Source organism: Mus musculus, chromosome 15 (assembly GCF_000001635.26).
Source record: "Mus musculus strain C57BL/6J chromosome 15, GRCm38.p6 C57BL/6J".
NCBI classification, from domain to species: domain Eukaryota; kingdom Metazoa; phylum Chordata; class Mammalia; order Rodentia; family Muridae; genus Mus; species Mus musculus.
Genome location: NC_000081.6, coordinates 57,984,130 through 58,007,450, shown reverse-complemented (window position 1 = coordinate 58,007,450; position 23,321 = coordinate 57,984,130). Strand labels below are relative to the sequence as shown.

Genomic DNA, 23,321 nt, shown 5'->3' with positions numbered 1-23,321 from the left:
CACACACACACACAAACACACACACACACACTCTGCATGTGTATCTTTGGGCTTTGCTCATATTTCTCTCACTAACCCAGGGGAAGAAGTGATGTGTACTGTTTGCTGAGATTGGGTCCTGAAGGCAAAGCCCAGAGATACACATCTTTGTCTGGTAGCTACCCACTCTCCTTCCTGGTCTTTCTCCATGACCTATATTACAGATCTATTTGTTTTCCTGTTTCACATAATGTTCTTAGCATGGCCTGAAATTAAAGCTAGCTGCCTTAAAATCTTGTCTGTGTGTCATTATTGCCCATGTGTGCATAATGCATGTATGTGCACAGGCAGAGACCTGCCACGGTGCGTATGTGGAGGTCAGAGGACTGCCTTCAGGAGTGGGTCCTCTCTTTCCTAGTTGGTTTGGGGATAGCATTTGAGTCATTAGGCTTGCACAAGTGCCTTTACCCACTGAGCCATCTCACCAGCCTAGCTTCTCGATGATAGCCCACACGAAGTCCCATTGCCTTCCCAGAGCCTTGTCCCAGGGTCCTGAGCTAGGAAAAGTCCGTGCAATGTGTCCTGTGACTACAGTATGTGTGTTATTCTTTCATCGCTAGGACCAAAACAGCCATTGGAGACAAACAAGATTCTGGTCCGTCATGGTGGCCGGAACTTGTGGTGGAGCTGTTCATAAGCTGATATACTGAGGAGAGAAAAAAAGCTATGATAGGGCCAGACTGTAACCTATGAAAGGCGCACCTCGGTTAGCCTGGTTCCACCAGCTAGGCCCCGCCCCCTACAGGTTCCTCAGCCCTCCTAAAGAGCACCACCACTGTGGAGAATCAACATCTGAAACACAAGCCCATGGGAGCATTTTAGACTCAAACCATACCACCAAACCCTCTTTCCCTGGTTCACAGTGAGAAACAATGCTTCACGCTTATGTTTATTCTTTTTAAATATATTTGAAAATATTCATTTATCTTATTTATATGAGCACACTGTAGCTGTCTTCAGCCACACCAGAAGAGAGCATCGGATCCCATTACAGATGGTTGTGAGTCACTGTGTGGTTGCTGGGAATTGAACTCAGGACCTCTGGAAGAGCAGTCAGTGCTCTTAATCGTTGAGCCATCTCCCCAGCTCTATATTTATTCTTAAATGTAAATATTTTAATTTTAGTTGTTTTAAAAACATATGTGCAATCTTTTAGGATTTTTCTTTTAATTTTACATTGCTAAGATGTGTCCACATTATTGGTTTTTTTTTTTTTTTGTTTGTTTGTTTGGTTAGTTGATTTTGAAATAGGGTTTCTCTTTGTAGCTCTGGTCACAGACCAGGCTGCCTTGAACTCAGAGCTCCACCTATCTCTGCCTCCCAAGTGCTGGGACTAAAGGTGTGTGCCACCTCTGGCAGGCTACACTATTACTTCTTTTGTAATTTTTCTGACTGCTACATACTATTCTATTGGTCATTTCATTGGTGAAGGAGCATTGGCTTGTTCCTGTCACCAACAGTACTACTTTAACATTCTCATGGTGCCTCCCACATACACAAGAGTGAACAAGAGTCTCTTCGATATATGCCTAGAAGAACTGCTGGGTTATAAACGGTAAGTGTTCGCCTCGAGGAGAAAAATCTCAAACACCTTCCAAAGCTATTCTCTAAAACAAGGCGTTGTCACGTTCTTCAGTGCTTGTGAAAACCTTACCTGATGTCACGGGCCTATAGTCCCAGCTCCTTGGGAAGCTGAGGAAAGAGGGTAGACTGTTCAAGGCCAGACTGGGCAATCAGTTTTGATCTTGTATCAAAGTAGAAAGTAAAAAGGAGAAGACACAGCTCAGTGGTAGCATTTGCCCAGCCTGCATGACACCCTGGGTTCAGTCCTCAGTACCCCAAACCAAAATAACCTCCCCCGGATCCTCACCTGACTCTGCACACCACACCCTTGCATGCTTGGGCCCCCCCCTAGCATAGAGCAGCAAGCCTGAATCCTTCAGACTGCCTCTGACCCCACATTCGCCACGCTTCTCAGCCCTCCCTCTTCTCTCTAGCCTGAACAGGCTTCGGGTCAGAGGCTCGACTCTTCGCTTTCCCAAACTGTCACTAAGAAAGTACTCTTAGTGTTAGTTCCAGTGGCCACGTGCCCAGTGCTGTCTGGCCCTGAAGTTTTGCCAGGCACACACTGTCTTGGGAAACCTGGCCATGCTCCCTGGCCCTTCCCCGATATGCCCTGGCACAGAAGGGATAACCCACAGAAAGGGGCCTCACCTCCTGGGATAATGTTGCTTAAGTTATTAAACCTAATGTGCTCATAATAATAGCGGTTTTTACTTATTCACTGCAACCCGTCATTGGAGAGGTCAGATCACCCTGTATAGGAGTCCTAGCTCTGTCGGGCTAGAAATCAAATTTACTATTCAACAAAGCCTGCCTGGAGTTCTAGCTAGCACAATACATGAGAACATACATGTAATGTCAATTTGTTTTCGTTTTGAGACAGGGTTTCCCTCTGTAGCCAAGACTGCCCAGAACTCACAGCAATCCTCCTGCCTCAGCACTCTGGATTCTTGGATTATAGCGTACATGAGCCACCATATCTAACATCAATGTCATTTATATTAGAAAAAAAAGTATGTGGGGACACGTGGTGGCGGATGTTGTGAGATGGATGTGTGTGTGTCCTTGGATGCCTCGGCACACGCGTGGAGACCAGAGCACAATCTCAGGGCTTCGTTCTCTCCTCCACTGTGGGTTTCAGAAATGGCATTGATGTCTCTGGACTTATGCCAGACATGCCTTTACCCGCTGAGCCATCACACCGGCCCTAATACCAGCGTCTTAAAGACGCATTTTATGTGCATCCCATGCCAGACAGTTAATGCCCTTGTCATTTGCTTGATCTGCCCAGCAGCCTAATGGAGCAGCTTTGCATGGAGGAAAAAGCAGGCGGGCAGGAGCACTCTGGGTCAGAACATGAGCCAACAAGTTTGAGTTCTTATTCTTTTGAGGGAAGATGTGACACATAAGATTATGTTGACCTAGTTCAGAAGCGAAAACAGAGCCAAATTGGAGATTAGATGGTAAAACGGCCCACATTTGAGGAGTTGAAGATCAACAGATTGTGTATCCTTTGATGCTGGAGGGGCCCAGCACAGGGCAGCACAGGTCCTCGAAGGACGTCACGGATCCTCGCAACTCCTTCAGCAACAATATTTGTCTATTTTGTCCATCTGTCCATCTGTCCACCTGTCTGTCTGCCTATATATGTATCTGTCTGTCCACCCATCTACCTATATGTCTGGCTGTCTGGCTGCCTGCCTACCTGCCTGTATGCTTATTTGTGCATCTGTCTGTCTATTCATCTATCTATCTCCATTCACCACCTTAGCACATTTCCAAAGGACAATGCTTCTCGACCCTCTCTCTTCCTTGTGGTAACTCTAACAGGCCCTGAATAACTGGTGCTTAAAAGAGATGGGCAGAAGACATGGAGAGAGAAACCGGTAGACAGCCATTCAGAGCGAATAGCCTGTATAATTAATTAACACTAACTGCAGCCTGAATATTATGCAAAAGTGCCTACATATAGATGCAAAAACATGTTTAAATCAGATATACCAAGAATAGCAACTTTAGTAAGCTTAAGACTAAGGGAGGGCAGCTGGAGGAGGCTGCTTGATATTTCCAGCAATCACGGCGTTATATTGAGTTTTGCTGTCTTTAGACCGTTCGGTTAGGGTTTCATGATGGTTGAAGCAGTTACTGGTAGGGAAGTGGTTTGGGTCAGTAGATTATGCTGCTTGCTTGATGGGGACTCCTCCCTAGAGTGTCATTAATATGCTGAAGACCCCTTTCTATGTGTCTTCTGAAATCCTTAACACTTAAGGGTTTAGAGGAGCTGAAAGCACAGGTGACCAGGCCCTTGTTACCTTGCTATGCAACAAGATACTGAAACTCCTTCCATCCAGGACAAAGACACTCTCGTGACATGATTCTATGACACCCCTGCGTATCCTGAGCTCAGACCTCCTGACACCTCTGGTGCAGCTCTAGTCATCTGGAGTCACCCTGAACAGGCAGAGAGAACACTGACAGACTCTGCTGTCTCATGGAGCTGCCTCCAAGGCACCAGAGCTTTTACCTTTCTCAACTAAATCACCATAGAGAAGGGCAGAGCAGAGCCACACGCAAAATAACACATAAAAAAAAATTACATGAATTCAGCCTGCCAAGGACGAGCTCAGAAAAGAAATGTAAAAAGTCCTCAGGCGAGCCGGGCGTGGTGGCACACGCCTTTAGTCCCAGCACTCAGGAGATTTCTGAGTTCGAGGCCAGCCTGGTCTACACAGTGAGTTCCAGGACAGCCAGGGCTACACAGAGAAACCCTGTCTCGAAAAACCAAAAAAAAAAAAGAAAAAAAAAAAAAAAAGAAAAAAAAGAAAAAGTAAAAGTCCTCAGGCTGTTAAGTGACTCGGGAATTCAAAGGGCAGGTCAGGCTTTAGTCTGATAGATGATGGATGGATGCAAACTCAGCACTCAGTGCCCGGCCAGGCACTCAGGCGGAGTTTATAGAATCTAAGTGGAAAATAGCTTCAATTAATACCCACAATCCAAGGGTGATTTCCACTCTGCTCCTTAAGCTCCAAGTGTGGAGTCTTTATTCCACAACAGCGGATAAAATGTATGTAGACCCAAATGGCTTACAAGGGTCCAGACATGAAATCTTTACTCCACAATTTTCAAATGAAATGAAGGAGGCTCCTAAATGCTAAAAGTTCCAAAGGACCCTTGGTTCTCTCAAACCTCTTTACAAACGAGTGAGGACTGCACAGGAAAGTACGGACTGTGAGAGTTTATACACCACAAAAAACAGATTTGAGATCTGAGTCTTGTGGTCACACAGCAAAAGAAAACTAGCAGACAGGCATTAACAAAGGGAGAGGAATTCACTTACCGTGTTGGCTAGAACTGGGGCGAGAGGAAAGTGTTTAGTTTCTTTCTACCTCTTTTGTTAACGGTATTGACATTTTATAGAAAAGAATGAAACAGGTTCTAGGAAGCACATAGAGGCCAAAGAAGGTCCCCGAACCATTCTGCAGACAGTAGCAAGCCCTGGCAGTCTGGACTCAGCTTAGACCGGACTCTGGACAGATAGAAGGACTGCTAGCGGATAAATAAAACTTAAACAGCGATCCCCAGAAACCTTGTGAAGTTGATTTCTGTTCGTCAGGAACAGCCACTACTTCCCTTGTCTCTTCCAGCCTACATCCTCCAGCGAGGAGCACCTACCTCAGACTCACGCAAAGGAGCTCATAGCAGATCAGGGTCCCCATGCGAGTTCTCAGGCTCTTCTGCCCGGCAACTCCACTTCCGGGGACTCTAACTCCCGGGCTGTTCCCCTGCCACCTCAACTGCAACTAGTCCCCTCAAAACTGGCAAGGTTCTGCCTGCCTTTTGTTCTCTTCCCCCCTGAGATACAGCATCAGCAGTCTGGTCTCCAATAAACCTTTCTTTCTACCCACAGAGTGGTCTAGTTCGGGTTTTCTCCGAGATTCAGCAGTGAGATAGGTAATCGAAACTTCCTGGGAGGTGGGAGCCTCCGCTGGTGCCCTAGCTTCAGCCCAGTCTCTGCTCCAGCCTGGGATACCCTGGGGAACACATGGCTTTAGATGCCATTTTCTTCAGGGTCCTTGTAATACTTTTTTTTCTTTTTAACTACTCCGTGGTCCTGTGGAAGGAAAGCACTGGTGGGTTGTACCAGGCAAATCTCTCGGATTAGAGCAACCGTCAGCTCTTCCAGCCGTTGGCTGTATCTCCTCTTCTCTCTCCACAGAAGGAAAGTGCCCGAGATCTTACATCAACAGAAGCTGGGGACTGGGAAATCCCTGTGAATGGTTGAGCCAACTGTGGGACATCCGCACAGTGGAATACTGTTTAGCCATAAAAGGGATAAAAATACTGATGCATGTCATAGCGGGTATGAATCTCAAAACCACTATTGTTAAATAACAGCATCCAGTCACAAAATTCCACATAGTGCATACCTCCACGGGTATAATGCCTACAGAAAGAAAACTGGTCAGAATATAGACAGGGAGTCACTAGGGTAGTGGAGAGGGGAATTGAGAGTGACTTTTTAACGAATTTCTTTTTGGGGTGTGAAAACATTTCACAATTAAACGGTGATGATTGTACCGTGTTGTCAATGTGCTAACTGCCACCAAATCGAACATTTTGAAATGATTAATTTCATGCGATGTGAATTTTAATATACTAATGAGAATAGTAATAGAGAAAAAGAGGGTAACTACAACAGAAGTTCTCAACCTGTAGGTCGTGACCCCTTTGGGATTGCACGTCAAATATCCTGCATATCAGATCTTCACATCATGACTTACAACAGTAGCAAAGTTACAGTTATGAAGTAGCAATGAAATAATTGTATGTGGGATCACCGCAACATGAGGTGGTGGTTATTAAAGGGCCACAGCATGAGGAAGGTTGAGAGCCACTGAGCCACAGGCATGTTCCTGTATCAAGAGCAGCTGTCAACATAGAACAGTTTGAAGATATTGACACTATGGTTGGGATGGGGTAGTGTCTGGCATTAAGGACTTGCTCCCTTGACTGATTGTATAGGGTGGTGGTCATATTTCAGGGGACAGGGCTTAATTAGAGGACCTTAGGTTGTTAAGAGTTATGCCTTTAAAAGGCATTATGAGCAGGCTGGAGAGATGGCACTGGCTGGTTTTCCGGAGGACCTCATGTGGTTCAACCATCTTTAGCTCTGGTTCAGGGCACCTGATGTTTTCTCAGGCCTCTCCAGGCACCAGGAACCACAAGGTGCTCAGACATGCATACAAGCAAAAACACTCATGTATACAAATTAAATAAGAAAAAGCGGTGTGACCCTGCTTTTCCGCTGTTTCTCACACTATTTTTTGGTGCGAGCATTGGTTTCTGTTCCCGGTTCTGCCGTAATGTACCACCTTCGCCAGAGGCTGGGCTAGTCTTCCCAAACAGTAAAGTAAATAAAACTTTCCTCTGTATAAAGCTAGTTGCCTCTGCTGTTTTGCTGTAGAAATGCTGACTGATACAAAAGATCTGGGAAAAGGATGTTTGTGTCAGAGCTCAGTGTTTATGCCTCTCCCAAACCCACAAGTTAAAAAAAAAATCCTAATCCCTAATGAGATGCTATATTGGGGCAGGGCTTTCAAGATTGATTGCATCATGAGTGGAAGCCCTCATGAATGAGGTTATGTGCCTGTCAAGGTTTGAATCTGAAATGCCTTCCAGGGGCTTATCTGTTTGGACTTTGGTCTCCAGACCATAACACTCTTTTTGGGAGGTTGTGGAACCTTTAGAAAGTGGGGGCCAAGCTAGGAAGAGGGTTGCTGGGGTGGCAGCCATTAGAAATCACAGCCCAACCTGCATCTAACCTGAGCATCCCCCCACATCCGCTGTGGAGATTAATATTATCAACTTGATCAGATCGAGCATCACATCGGAGACAAGCCTGTGCAAGCCTGTGAGGTATTAGCTAAGTTAGGCTAATTGAGGTGGGAAGATCCACCTCCACTGTAGGTGGTACCAATGTGGGCTGGGTCCTGTATTACAGACAAAGGAGAAGGCAAGCTGGGTATTAGCATCTGTACCTCCTGCCTCCTGACTGCACATGCAGTGTGACCAGGTGCCTCAGGCCCTGCAGTGATTTCTTCCCTGCCATGGGGGATGTACCCTTGCCATGAGCCAGAATGAACCTTTGCTCACTGGAGCTTCTTATCTGGGCCCAGCATCAAGAGGGTCAATTAATGTACCCGCCAAGACATAAAGGGCTCCGCTGTAAGTGTCTGATGCCTTACATGAAGCTCCAGTCGCCACGCCTTCTCCACCATGATGAACTGTAGCCCCCATGTCCATGAACCTAAACAAATCCTTCCTGTTCCCTCTGAAATTGCCTTCGTCTGGTGTTACCCACACAAGCAAGAAGAATAAGCCATCAAGTGCCCTTACAAAAGGAACGAGGAGAGTTCCCGCATCCCTTTCCTGTGGGGGAGTGAACACAGCTTTTCCTAGTAAAAATGCAAGGGGCTTTTCGTAGTTAAGTTTCAAACCTGAGACAAAGGGCTGAGGTGCCTGCTTAACATCAAAGTTGACCTGTCCTTCAGGTCTTCCCAGCATCCCTCAGTCCCTAGCTGTTACAGGGTATGGCTGGCACACCCTGCCCTCTACCCTGCCTGAACTCTCCAGCCCTCCCTCCCCGCAGCGGCTCTTGCCTCTATAATCCAGACAATTTGGATACTCACCCTTCTTTTACCTTTGGCACTTGGTTCTCTCTCCCCTCCCCACAGAGCCCAACTCAGGCTGGTCATGTCCACTCAGGACTCTCCCACATGTCCCTGCCTATGCTCTCCCACATATCTATAATAAACTTTCTCCTCCACCATACCTAGGGGCAGTCCTGCCTGTCCATTCCTTTCCTTTCTTTTCCTTTCCTTTCTATTTCTTTTGTAAAATTCAATTACAAATGTGCATTTGTACTTCATTCTGTAGGAAGGAATCTGTATGTGGCTGATACCCACCCACACCCTGATAATACTTTTTTCTGAGGTGACTTTCTATCTATGCATCAAAGGTCAGGCCCAAGCTGAATGCAAAACTCAGTGGCCTTGATGAATGGGAGCCTTCCCTCCCACTATACAGAGAGAAAACTTGAGGAGAAGCAGAATCTCAGAGACAAGGCAGACCACCTGACAGAGGGGCAGACCACCTGACAGAGGGGCAGACCACCTGACTGACAGAGGGGCAGACCACCTGACTGACAGAGGGGCAGACCACCTGACAGAGGGGCAGACCACCTGACAGAGGGGCAGACCACCTGACAGAGGGGCAGACCACCTGACTGACAGAGGGGCAGACCACCTGACTGACAGAGGGGCAGACCACCTGACTGACAGAGGGGCAGACCACCTGACTGACAGAGGGGCAGACCACCTGACTGACAGAGGGGCAGACCACCTGACAGAGGGGCAGACCACCTGACTGACAGAGAGGCAGACCACCTGACTGACAGAGGGGCAGACCACCTGACAGAGGGGCAGACCACCTGACTGACAGAGGGGCTGACCACCTGACAGAGGGGCAGACCACCTGACAGAGGGGCAGACCACCTGACTGACAGAGGGGCAGACCACCTGACTGACAGAGAGGCAGACCACCTGACTGACAGAGGGGCAGACCACCTGACAGAGGGGCAGACCACCTGACTGACAGAGGGGCAGACCACCTGACAGAGGGGCAGACCACCTGACTGACAGAGGGGCAGACCACCTGACTGACAGAGGGGCAGACCACCTGACAGAGAGGCAGACCACCTGACTGACAGAGGGGCAGACCACCTGACAGAGGGGCAGACCACCTGACTGACAGAGGGGCAGACCACCTGACTGACAGAGGGGCAGACCACCTGACAGAGGGGCAGACCACCTGACTGACAGAGGGGCAGACCACCTGACAGAGGGGCAGACCACCTGACTGACAGAGGGGCAGACCACCTGACTGACAGAGGGGCAGACCACCTGACAGAGGGGCAGACCACCTGACTGACAGAGGGGCAGACCACCTGACTGACAGAGGGGCAGACCACCTGACAGAGGGGCAGACCACCTGACTGACAGAGGGGCAGACCACCTGACTGACAGAGGGGCAGACCACCTGACAGAGAGGCAGACCACCTGACTGACAGAGGGGCAGACCACCTGACAGAGGGGCAGACCACCTGACTGACAGAGGGGCAGACCACCTGACAGAGAGGCAGACCACCTGACTGACAGAGGGGCAGACCACCTGACAGAGGGGCAGACCACCTGACTGACAGAGGGGCAGACCACCTGACTGACAGAGGGGCAGACCACCTGACAGAGGGGCAGACCACCTGACTGACAGAGGGGCAGACCACCTGACAGAGGGGCAGACCACCTGACTGACAGAGGGGCAGACCACCTGACTGACAGAGGGGCAGACCACCTGACAGAGGGGCAGACCACCTGACTGACAGAGGGGCAGACCACCTGACTGACAGAGGGGCAGACCACCTGACAGAGGGGCAGACCACCTGACAGAGAGGGGCAGACCACCTGACTGACAAAGGGGCAGGCTACTTGACAAAGGGGCGACCACCTTATAGAGGGCTGGACTAATTTAGAACGATAGATTTTGTTCCTCTTTTCTCTATAATCTGGGGCTGAAGATAAGATAGGAGACAGATGTTTGGGATAGCAATCAATGGTCTTGTCAGTAAAGATTTACTTCTGACAGTTTTGGTTTTGTCTAGATGATAGGTATCAAAGGCTACTTATAAAAAAAGATAATAGTCTGAGAGCCAGAAAATAGGTCCTTGTTAGGCACTACGTTGGTTATGACCTTGGATTTTCTAGCCTTCAAGACTGTGAGACATAAATTTATATTATTTATAAGCTACCCAACTCACAGTATTTTTGTTATAGCTACACAAGTTGAATGAGCTATTATGTGAATATTAGTGGAATCAATATCATGAAAAGTGAGATTTGTCCTAACATGCATAAATAAGCCAAAGAAAACTCAGGCTCATCTTTTACGTTTTCTCCCACATTTCCCTTTGCACTCACTTGTCCTTGCCTGAGGGCCTAGCAGGCCGCTAGCGGTGGCCTTCGCTTGGCTGCAAAGGGCATCTCTGATTCTTCAGCTTCATTGGATTAGATGGCTAGCTAGACATTTAGTGTCCAAGTCTTGACGTGTTTAAAATCGAATGGAACCTCTAAAGAAGACATGCAAAGGGCCAGCTAGCACAAGGCACCAACATTCTCAGCCCTCAGGAAAGTGCAAATCAAACGACAAAGAGAGAGTGCGTGTGTCCAGGATGGCTGGAACAGAGGGCTAACCAGTAACAGACATTGCTCAAGATCAGAGAAACTGGGGCCTTCAGACATTGGAGAAACCCACATGAGACAGCTACTTCCGAATGAATCTCCATCAGTTCGTCACAAATAGAAACCCCAAATTAGTACCCAGCAATTGTATCACTAGGAACACACTCAAGAGAATTACAAATAACTCCACAAAAAGTGGTAAGCCTGAATTATTCACAAAGCTTGAAAAGTGGGAACAACCCCAATTCATCCACTGCATCCACTGCAGAGTGGAAGAACAAAATGTGGTATGCCCATACCACACGCCATGAAGACACTATACTCAGCGAAAGAAGCCAGTCTCAGAAGACCACATCTACTCCTACTACATCCGCTCTACTCCTGCAAAAAGTCTACATGAGGCTAACCCACTGAGACAGGAAGTAGATGTGTGGTTACCCAGTGAACCAGTTTCTAACTGGTTTCTGGATAAGTGGATCTGGGAGGGGCCGCCAATAGGAATGGGGTTTCTTATGAGGACAGTTGACTGTGAAGTTGATGGTTAAGCAATGCTGGGAATAAGCCAAGGAGAACTGATCTGCACATTCAGTAGGTGAACCGTGTGTGGATCAATACATCTCAGTACATTGGTTGTATTAAAATAATAAAAGTTTGAAAGGGGAATCAGCTCAGTTGGTAAACAGCCTACTATGAGGAAGTTACTTAGGATCCCTTGCACCACGTGAAAGAGCCAGGCAAGGTCATGTGAGTGGGTAAACCTTCTCAGGGAGGGCGGAGACAGCAAGATCCATGGTACTCGCTGGCCAGCCATTGTAACCATTGCTGAATACTGGAAGGCCCTGTCTCAACAGCTAAGGTGGAGAGCCAGGGAGAAGACACAACAGCCTTGGACCTCCATAACTTATTCCTCCAACTGTACACTCATGCGTGTTCACTCACACATACAAAAGAAAAAAGTTAAAAGCAAATCTATTGTTTTATCACAATTCCTAAGAGGCCGGAGAGAGTAGAAAGAAGTCTCTGTCCAATTTCAGTGTCAGGAAGGGGCCACATTTCTCACTTCTGGCTTCGTTTATTTGGTGAGCTCTAGCTGTGGCCAGAAAGAAGAGCTGGGAGCTCTGGGGGGGGGTGGGGTGGGAGCAGCCATCATCCAGCTGGTACCCCACTTAGCCCATCACTGCCCGGAAGCCTGGACAGCAGATGAAACCAGTACTCACCTGTATGATCCGGATAAGACAAACCTCCAGTCTGAGATGATGAACTTCTCTTGGATTTGGCCGGCAAATTTCCTGCCTGACTTGGCACAATACACCTCCCCTTCCACACTCCTGATGGAGATGTTCTGGGGACGCAAAGTGAGGGCGTCACTTACTAACTGGGTATTCACTGATAAACACGCGCTACGGCTGAACATGCACCCCCAATTCTATGTTGAGACACAGTCTCTGGTGCAGTGGTTCTGGGAGGCTGGGCTTTGGAGGTAATCAGCTCAGGAGGGTGGGGCCCCAGAAAGGAGTTGGGGGCCCTGTGTGACAGAGCTCCCTCATTCTGCATGCCATTGAAAGATGCAGTAAGACCGTCATTTACACACAAGGCAGAGAGTCTCAACCAAACACCGAATTTGCAGACATCTTAGATCTCTCTGGCTCCAGAACTGTGAGAAATAGATCACAGTTGCTTATACGCCACCTGGTCTGTGACAGTCTGCCACAGTAGCCCAAACACACGGAGACAATTTGCATAGGAAATTGGAAGGATGCTCACGAAGGTTTTATCTAAGCTTGGAGAGATTTTGTATCATTTACATTTTTTGTTGGCTTAGTTTTCCAAGTTTTTTTTTTCCCCAATGCTCCGCCAATAGATGGCGATGAGGGGGGGAAAAAGTAGAATTCCAACAAAAAGAAAACAGTAAATAAAAAAAAAGACAAGGACTTGATGGTCCAATAAACCCCTAGTCTAGGCCTCCATAGACCACAAAGGGTCTGCATTACTGTAGGAGGAGCAAGTCCGTAGGTAGCCTTAGTGACGTGAATTCCTTATCGTAAGCTGTTCAGAGAGCTGGCCAAGTATAACAAGAGGAGATAGTGTTGTTAAGGCCCCATGGACCCTGGACCATTTTGAGACAAAATGTGTTGACAACCCTAATTCTAATGCTGTTTAGATTTTGGTCTCCCTGGCAGCATCTGGTGTCTATGCCTCAAATGGCTCCCAATGCAAGAGTATAGAAATGGCAAAGCAGGGGTTGTGCGGAGATTTACTTTAGGTTATAGCCAAGGGCTGTGGAATATGGCCAGGCTCCAAGTAGTGTCTGTCCATGGCCACCAGGCTCTGGGAAGGATCCTCCAGTTACTCCAGAAGCTCCCTCCAACATCTCAGTGGCAAGAGGACACATCCAGTGCGCTACAGGTGTGGCCCTTGAAGGCAAGGCCTGCTCCGATGTTCTCATTCTATTTAAATGACCCTTTGTGGAGGGATAGAGACCCAGAGAATTCTAGGCAGACCTCGAGTGACTGGCTGTAGACAGGGGCACCAGGAGGGATGCCTGAACTCTGCTGCCTCCCATCAGTGTGGAGGAGGGTTTTGTTTTTGTTTTTTGTTTTTGGAAGCTGATGATATGTCTGAGCTGGAGGTGGGGTGGCAGAGGAACCCAGAGGGCCACACATCAGCTGTTCAGCTAGACCCATGCATGTAAAGAATGAATGATTTTTCCTCTTGACCTCGACTTGATGCTCTCAAGTTTGTATGACTAGTTAAATTCCTTTCTCTCTGCTTCTTTTCTTCCCGCCAGAAGAGGGAAATGTGTGTGCTTGAGTGAGCATGTTAGGAGACGTTCCAGTTAAACTAAGAGCACCAGCTTCTTGTTGGGCTCAGGGTGTTCACAACACATCTTTTCTCTCTCTTTTTGTTTGTTTGGTTTTGTTTTTTAAGACAAGGTCTCAGTATAAGCTCTGGCTGCCCTGGAACTCACTGTGTCGACCAGGCTGTCCTCTGCCTCCCAAATGGTGGGATGAAAGGCAGGCACCACCATCATCCTGCCCTCAAAACACACACCTTACTGGTCCATTGGGTGTCGCTGTGCTGATGGGTGTATCAATTTTGTATCGTTTTCAAAACTGAACAAAGGAAAGAAAGCTGTAGCTGCTTAGTGGCAGCACTCTGAAACTTCAAAGGCCTGTAGAGGCCTTTCCATCCATTCCACCAAGGTCAAGGGATTATAGGTGGAAATAGTGGACATCTCATCCGGGTCAGAGTCTAACAATATCCTTCCAAATTCTCTATCCTCTTTTCCATCATCACTGTTTCATAAGATACGTACTCCGTATAGCATAGCATAAGATGGAAGGGGGCTGGCTGGCCTATGTGGAAATTTGAGCAAAGAAGTGACTTCTTTGAGATACTGAGATATTGAGATGGGGTATTAGCTACCACTGTCCTATCTGATGGATGCAGAATACCCCCAGAACTGTCACTGAACCCATACCTTGAGATGAATATCAGAGATCTGGACTTTGTCACACATCTCCTGGAAGAGCTTCACCCCGCCCTGGTCCAGAAGCACACAGACGAATACCCCGCGCTTGTTGGCTGCCTCTAGAATGTCACAAAGGATCTCCACATCCGTGAACACATCCATCAGAATGGCCAGGACCTGGGCCAGGAGAGAGGACTCCGTTACCAAAGAAGTCAGGGCAGCGCGACCAGATCGCAGCTGAAACTTCTAAATGGCAGTGGGTCTCAGAGGGAGGGGATTGGCTAGGATAGGGGAGGGTCTGACCAGGCAGGATTAGAGGAAGGGGAAGGAAGAGCCTAAGGGGAGGGCCTGCTCCTCTCTTGGCCCCCGCTGTACCAGAGACTAGGCAAGTCTTTGCCTCTGTGTTGAGTTGGAGTGAGAAGTGTTGAGGAGAAAGAGCAAGAGGACAGCAGAGAGGTGAAAGCAAAACAAACAGGCAACTTAGCAGACTCAGAGGAAAGAAAACTGAACGGTATTCCCGGCCATTTGGAGATAGAAAGCACGTGGGCTCACTTTTTTTTTTTTTGAGTGTTCTTAATCTTTTAAATTGTATTTGTTTCTCTCTCTGTGTCTCTCTGTCTCTGTCTCTGTCTCTCTCTCTGTCTCTGTCTCTCTGTCTCTGTTTCTCTCTCTCTCTCTCTCTCTCTCTCTCTCTCTCTCTCTCTCACACACACACACACACACACACACACACACACACACACACAGAGGCAGGTAGCTTGTGCCTTTGAACATAGAGGTCAGGAGACAATTTGTGGAGCTGTTTCTCTCCAGCCTCTATGTGACTCTCAGGGACTGAACTCAAGTTCTTAGGGTTGGCAGCTGAGCCATCACACTGGCCCCTAATGATGCCCTGCTCCTGCCCTGGAGTCTTCATATACACCAACCTCCCATGTGGAAGAACCATATTCAAACTAGATCAAAGAGAGCTGCATCCCAGTGGGATGGAGGAGTCTTGATGTCCCAGCAGCCTCTGTATCATCAGTGTCCTCAGAACCTTGCTGAGATGTCCCGCAAAGGCGAGGTGCGCCTGCCAGCCAGATTTCCATTCCTTCTCTGTCAACAGCACCCCAGTTAGATTTGAATGGATCCTCTTTCTTTTCTACTCAGTGCAATTTGGATGGAGCTACTGGCAACCAGGGGCACAGGCACAGCAGGAGACCAAGGCCAGAGCAATGACAGCACTGCATCCCTCCCTGGCAGCAGAGACTGGTCCAGAGATGGTTACAGCATCCGCGTTGTTCTAGTGAGGGCTTCTCCAGATCATTTGTTGGAACTTTTGAGAAAAGGAGATGTTTTGGTTTATCGCCCAGTTGCTTAGTTAGTAGTTGATGAGCTACAGATCTTGGTACCCAGTGTGCTGTTCCTTGTGGGAAGCATGCACAAAAGTCAAGTCACCCTGAAAGCACTGCCAGGCAGTGGGCATGGAAGTACATGAACACCTGGTTCCATCCATACCTGAAGCCCCCTGAGTGTTGGGATTGTGGGGGTATACCCCTGTGCCAAGCTACCTCTGACCTTTCCACAAATCTCCTTTAGTTTGCTTGGATTTATTGATTCCCCTTCTGAACACCTAAGTTGTGGTATGTTGACAACTCCATTATTAGGAGTCATTTAAAAAGATCATTTAAAAAGATCATTATGATGATTGTGTCCAAATGGCAAGACCCGGTTGGTACGTTTGTGGTCTGAAGCTGGATAGTCAGTGTTCAACAAATGTGTAATAGTAACGAATGGAATGAAAAGAAAATAAAAAAGCAAGATAACCCAATTGTCATCCTCCACTGTAACTGCCACAGACGGTTGTCATGACAGGAGGGGCATGGAGAGTTTCTTCTTCTACGTTAGATGTTGCTGTTTACCCATGAACTGTCCCCTACAGGCTCCTAAGCTTGGACACCAGTTCACCAAGATGGTGGGGGATTTAGGGGAGGTTGTAGAACTTTTGAGACTTCTCAGGGCTGTTTTCTCATAGCATTGAGAACAAGTAACTAGCACAGATACAACAACATTGTTTCAAGGTCTTAGGAATAATATGTCCGTGTGTGAGCATGGCTACTTTGTTTCATTTTGCTTTGACTCTCACTGTGCAGCCAAGGCAAGCATTGACTTGCAGTCTTTCCACTTCAGCCTCCAAGTGCTGGGATTACAAGCAGGTGTCAATATGCCCTGTGACAATGTTTTTTGCTTTGTTTGTTTGGAAAGCACTAACAACTGGGAGGTAGCAAGGGAAGAGAACACCTCATCTCATGGGCGGGCCAAGGAGGTGTCTGGGCCCTGTGTGGGTTGACTAATTAGCTGATGGGGATTATCTGTGCAAAGGAGGGGACAATGGAGAAGTTGCTCTTGAGCTATGGGACCCATACTGCATTAGAGCTACCATTGGAGACAGTATGGCCTAGGAGGTACCATCATTCCATCGTTTTGGCTTCCAGAACTGCCTGAGAATACATTCCTGTTCTAAGCCACCAAACAGTAACCACAGCAAAGGTTCGATGAGCATCTACTATCAGTCAGCTCCAGGCTTGTCTCATGTGACTTCCTCGATACCAGTCCCCAGCTTCCCAGGGTGAAGCTGGGGGATGGGTAGTGCAGACAGCTTTCCATAACCACAGGACAGGGATGTGGTCAGAGCTACCTATGCCCCAACCTGGAAACCCACACCCTCAGCTTTCTGCTCCACACCCACAAGAACTCTTACTGTCTTTTTGTCAGTCAGTCTGTCTGTGTACAACGACAACCTGAGGGAAGAAGGGTAAAGAAGGAATATTCTAGAATTAAAAGAAACATTTCAGCTCTGTTTCCCTACCAGGAATACAACCTTACTTTATCTCTTCCTAGTTTCCCTATGGGCCCTGAATTTACCTAGTAAACTTTACACATACACACACGGACACACAGACACACAGACACACACACACAGACACACACACACACACATGCACACGCACATGCACACACACACACACACACAGACACACACACACACACACACACACACACACCATAGAGCATCCTGAATCAATCCTAACAATTAGCAATGATCTTCAAGAACTTTTGTCTTATGTACATTATACCTACTGAGAAGAGAAACTAAATCTGAAAAAAGTTGTCTTTTGCTATTTCGAATTATTAGTCGTCTACCCCATTATAAAATAAATAGCATAAAATAACAGGTTTCAGGACATAACTGTTTCCAAAAGCTATAGTAGGCAGCATGGCCTTGTTCCTCATATGTCTGTGTGCTGTGCTGGAGACAACACCCAGGTCCTCACACGTGCTAAGCAGACCCCAACCCTGATGTTCTACCCTTTTGCTAACGTAGATCTGCCTCCACAGAGCACTGTAGTTTCTCCTATATCCTACATCAGTCTGCTGCACCGTGCTGTGAGTTAGAAGCATAGAAAATAATCGTTTGGGGGGTATTAAGAAGTAGTTCATTGATAGAGCGACTACCTGGTATGCAGGAAGTCCCATGTTCAAGTCCTAACAGTGTGTAAACTGGGTGTGGTGGGGCATGCCTATAACCCCAGTGCTTGGGAGGTAGGGACAGGATGATCAGAAACTACGTGAGATCCTATGTCAAGGGGGACAACAAGAATGTTTTTATTTTCCCCATGCAGATAAGAGCTCAGAAAAAGCAGAGCATCACAGAACCACTAAGAAGTCTTGGGGACCCTCAGGGTCTTGTGACCCAATTGGGGAAATGCTAGTCTCACTCTTACATCCAATGTACAAGGCACACACAGTGCCTTGCTGCCTCCATCCTTGACCTCCCGACACCTTGGGGTCCCACTGGATAGGTAGATGGTGGCGTCTCCCCACCTCTTGGAACCCCCCTCCCCTGACCTTTGCACTCCTGACCTTTGCACTTGGTTTCTCTCTACCTGGAATTCTCCTTTCCTCCTCTGCCTGGCAAACTCTTACTCAGCCTCTGACTGTCAACTGAGAAGCCGCTTCTCAGCAGCTGGCCTTAGTCACAGTCTTCCAGGTACTGAGCTTTGCCCCACCTGAAGCTTGACCCACAGCATACTCTGATCCCCTCCTATAGGGGGAGGCAGCTAACAGAGGCTTCCCCAAGGCAGGGAGATCTCAGTTTTGCATTGCTATGTTGGGCTGGGTGGAGTGAGGGAATTCAGCTTGAAGGGAAGGAGGGCAGATCTTGCTTCTTAGGGTGGGGAATGCTCTAGAGAGGACTTGCCAGGCTGCTCCTGAGCCTGCCTCCCTTTCCTCTCAGAGGCTGTCCTTAGAGAAGATGGGGGAGCTCTAGCCAATTTCCTTCCCTTTTCTTATCACCTTCTTCTACGACAGCATAGATCCAGGGTGGCTGGATCCATCCCTGCCATCATCTCTGTGGGAACAGACAGCCCCAACCTTCTTGTCTATGTATCTGTCTGTCTGCCTGTCCCTTTCTGCCTGCTCTGTCTGTTTCTGTCTCTGTCTCTGTCTCTGTCTCTGTCTGCTTGCCTGTCTCCATTTGCCTGCCTGCCTGCCTCTCTGTCTCTGTCTCTGTCTCTGTCTCTGTCTGCTTGCCTGTCTCCATTTGCCTGCCTGCCTGCCTCTCTGTCTCTGTCTCTGTCTGCTTGCCTGTCTCCATTTGCCTGCCTGCCTGTCTCTCTGTCTTTGTCTCTGTCTTTCTCTCTGTGTGTGTTATTGGCATGTACACTCATACAAGCTTTGCGTGTCTGAAGGATATAACAAAGTCAGCCTGCAGGTGTCTAGTAGGCAATAAAAATGGGTGAAGCTTCAGTAGGCTCAGGCCAACAGGGAGATTTAGGGAACTGTGGCAGAAGCAACCCAGTCAAAGAGGTAACTAAAACTTGCTCCAGAGGACACAGATCTTCCTACCTGCTAAGTGGACCCAGAAGTCCACACTTTTAGGTGAAACCTTCTGATTTTCAAGTGTCCTAAAATCAAATGTTGTGTCATACAAAGGACATCAGTGGGGCTTGGGTGGGGATACCCTGCCACGTGGGGAGATGGAAGCAGGGAGACTCAGACAGGAAGCTGGACTTCCCAGCTAACCTTGGCTACTTTCCAGGGTGTTGCACTGGCCTTGGAGTCTGGGCTGTAGCCAAGGAATCCCTGTGCACTGGCCCCATCCTCAAGAGAGCAGAGCTAGTACACTTAGCAATAGACCAAAAGGAATCTCAGTTCATCATGGCGGCTGTGCCCCAGGAGGTCAAGGCACTTGCCTGAGATGTCACAGGGTAGCCCTCCTGACAGTCTGCCTGGGCCCTTCTGGGCCATCATGTCATGAAGTACCAGTTCCCAAGCAGCCCTGCCACACAGTAGCTCCACCCAATGCCACCTTCTACTTAAATTTCCAGAACTCTGCTTCCCCACAGTCCTCTTGGTGGCTTTCCCAAAAACTTTAGAATTGCATACAATGTTGTGACCCTGGGAGGGGATCCAGTCATGAGCCCAGGACCATAGCCAGGAGTGAACACAAAAATCAATGTGTACTTTGAGACAGAGACCAACACACACACACACACAGACACACACACAGACACATACACAGACACACACACACACACACACACACACACACACAGAGAGAGAGAGAGAGAGAGAGAGAGAGAGAGAGAGAGAGATGTCTTTATGATGACCCTCCCTCCCATACTGGGGATTGAACTTGGGGCATCTATGCTAAACAGGCCCTCTACCACAGAGCCACACCCCCAACCGTGGATGACAGATTTCTCTCCTCCTTGGAGTTCACTTTCTCTCCCTTGCCCCTCTGCAGTTTCAGGAAAGAGGGATGGGTACCCACAACCCTGTGTACTTGGGAAAAAAAGAGATAGCAGAGAGTAACCCTCTCTACCCAGCCCCCAGTTGACACTGGCAACCACTGCAGACATGCAGAGGCACTGGGAACTCCTGCCCCATTGGCCCCAATGCCTGAGGTCCTGTCAGCTGAGGCCCTGTTCAGAAGGACTTTCCAGAGTCTAAGTAAAACATGGGCTGTCCGGGGAGAGGGGAATTTTCTCTGACCCTCTCCCTGCCTCACTTTCTGCTTCGATAGAGCTGCCTGATACAGGGGCTACAGGGTGACCTGTGGGCAACTAGATCTAAATAGAGGCTGAGAGGACAAAAGGACAAGGATATGTCCTAGTGAAGTCCCCTCGCCCATTCATCTGGAAGCACTAACGAAAAAAGAGCACGAACCGGAGTGAAAAGCAGGGATGGTTCAGGGACAGACAGAGTCTCCAAAGTCCTGAAGCCAGAGGCCAGAGGCTTGAGAATATGCAGGGGACTCGGGGGTGAGTGGCAAGCAGTAGGAAAAAGGAGTTGGGGAGCCAAGGAAGGGATTTATCCTTCCCACACGAGAGACTATAGTGCCAGGGATAGGTGCTAGTGGCGCAGGACCCAGGTTGTATAGGGATCAAGGGTCTGTGCTCCTGGGCAAGCCTGTGAAAACAGCATGCAAGCCCCTAGCTCTATCTAATCCCCGCTCCATCCCGCACAGCACTAGGCAGACCTCAGCTCTGCGTGGGTACCTGGCTGGCCCGGGAGATGCAGCGGCGGACCAAATCTCTGATGTTGTTGTGTTTGTCCATTTGGAAGTAGATGGTGGCACTGGACTTTTCCTTCAGGTAGGGCTTCTCAGCCAAAGTCCAGGTGTGCAGCAGAGCTGGCTCACTGCCTTCCGAAGCCACAGGGAAGTAGGTACCTGATTGTAAAGAGCAGGAGTCCAGTCCTCTGGGTCCTGACTCAGCCCCTCCGGCAGAATCGGGGGCATCAGGGGGCTCCTTGGCCTGGGCCTGGATGTACTGGGCCTCCGCTGAGGACAGGAAGTCTACCTCTCCTTCCTGACTGAGGGCGCGCCAGTAAGCCTCTGGACCGCCATCCAAGAGGGCATCTGTGGCCAGCCGGGCGCTCTCATTATCACTGAAGTCAGCTCTGGCTGGCCGGGTCCACTGGTTCTTGACATCTTCCAGACGTTTCCGGATCTTGCCCACATGCCTTGACCGACTCATGCTGCTGTGTTGCTCAGTCGTGGAGGGGTGGCCAACCGCGGAGCTCTTCCAGACGTAGGAAGAATGCGGACGACACCAGGGAGGAATAGGGCTCCCAGTATTCCTAGGAAGCTATGGGCTTCCCATACTGGCTTGCCGAGTTCCTTCCTCCCCTCTTGCCTACTTGGAGAAATGGTTCTCACTGCCCCAACAATGCTTCTTGGGGATCCTCACCTGCAGCCCAGGGATTGGCTTATCTCCGAGAGCCACCACCCTGCCCACAAGTCAGAGGGCTGGATCAGTCATTGCCTTGGCACAGTCAACCATGGGATATTTCCTCCGCTTCAGCCTCAGGCTGAGCCGGCTTTCCCACTTGGTTGCACAACACTGAGGGCCTGGAACCCTCCGGCCTTTGTTACAGTGAGGAGCTACTCCTCCAGCCCCACAGAACCAGCCCAAGGGATAGACAGGAGCAAGGAGGACTGGGCACAGGTCCCCTTTGTGCTCCCTGGCTCAAACTCCGTTGGGTTCATATAAGGCCAACGAGAACTTCCCCAGGAACCCCCTCTTTTTCTTGCCCACCCCTTCCCTGTCCCGTGAAAGAGTGTCTGTCTAGTATTTGCTATTGACCTGTTTGTTCAGTCTGCACAGAGTTCCTAGGTCTGGGCAGTGTGCTGACCGTTTGGGGAGTATGGCTGCAAGTCAGGCTACTATTTCGTGGCCTGGGAACCCATAGGATCCATGTCGGGGCTGGAGGAGGGGTGCCATCTGTGAATGAACTCTGTGACCTCTGAGGAAGTAACCTGTGCTTTCTCTTCAGACCAGGTCCCAGACAGCTGTGGGATGGAACATCTGGAAGCCTGACTGGCTTCGATTGGGCTCCGCAGGAAACAGGCTAGGAAGAGGAGCTGAGCGCAGGCATCTTGGAAGAGGACTCCAGAAAGCAAAAGTGGAGAGGGCCATGGGGAGTTGAACGGCACAGGAAAAAGATGCTTGTCTTGGGCAGGTTGACTCGTGGGATGAGGTAGTGACCATCTGGAGTTCATGAACATGATAGGACACATGGGGGTGGGGGTTCGGTTCACTGAGAACTGTGTGATAGGAGAGTCACAGCCCAGTGTTCCTACCTGCCAGCCTGTCTAGGGCCTCTCATGCCGGGTTTACCCCAGCAGCCGGCCCGCCCGAGAGCCCACTGAGTGCTTGTGGTAACAAAGCTGCAGTTGGTTACAGGAAGCTCTAACTGCGGGAGGGATGACACCGGGGCACAGAAGCCTGGCACTGGCAGTGCCTGCTAAGGACCTGTGCCAGGGAAATCCAATCTTGTGCTGTCAAGGAGCCAGAACCCGGGAAGAGCCTGATGCCTCTGGGCCATTGCCACTCTCCGAAGGAAGGCAGAGCTAGACTTCTAGGACCGTAGAGAAGTGGCCCAGGTGACTTGGTCCAGCAGGATGGTCTCAGTGTTTAAATCAGAGTGCAATTCAAAAACAAGAAAAGCAATTTAAAAAGGAACGTCTTTCCTCTTAGGACAGACTACGAAGGAACCCAATTCGCAATCTCAGACAAGCCTCCCCTTGTTCTAGCTTCTCTCCTCCCTTGGTCCCTGTTCCCCGAGGACAAACCCATTAATCCCTCCTTGGCTCTCTGCCCTCTCTCTTCTTGCTCCTGGAAGTGGACCTGCTCCTCTCTCCCACAGCCTCCTCCCTCTTCCTCATTCCTGGGTCCCGCTTGGTTCATTCTCAACACTCTCTGATTTTTTTACGTTTCCTCAGTCCCCTTCCAGTGAGACAGACCCCAGGCAGAGGGAACACCCCATGGGATTTGCTATCCACGCCAAGGGGTATTTTGTGCCTCCCCGACTTGATACTGTCTGGAATGACCCATGCAATCTCTTCCATACTTGGCAGTCCTGGAACACTAAGGCAAACTAGCTCTCTAATATTGAGGGCTACATGA

The 23,321-nt window shown here is 49.1% G+C and overlaps 1 protein-coding gene across 2 annotated transcripts in view; it reads right to left on the bottom strand.

The window, feature by feature from the left end:
* The window catches only part of Fam83a (family with sequence similarity 83, member A), a 26,120-nt gene extending 3,256 nt beyond the window's left edge, over positions 1–22,864 (bottom strand). Inside the window, exons 1-3 of one of the 2 annotated variants that reach the window (NM_173862.2) lie at positions 20,910–21,548; positions 14,377–14,544; positions 12,113–12,237 (exon numbers count right to left, since the gene is read on the bottom strand). In NM_173862.2, coding sequence (NP_776287.2) covers positions 12,113–12,237; positions 14,377–14,544; positions 20,910–21,389 — 773 coding nt within the window. In that variant the 5' untranslated portion in view covers positions 21,390–21,548. Of the gene's footprint in view, positions 1–12,112; positions 12,238–14,376; positions 14,545–20,909 lie in introns of both variants that reach the window. The other variant, XM_017316599.2, reaches the window with a different exon arrangement.
* Positions 22,865–23,321: the final 457 nt, after the last annotated feature.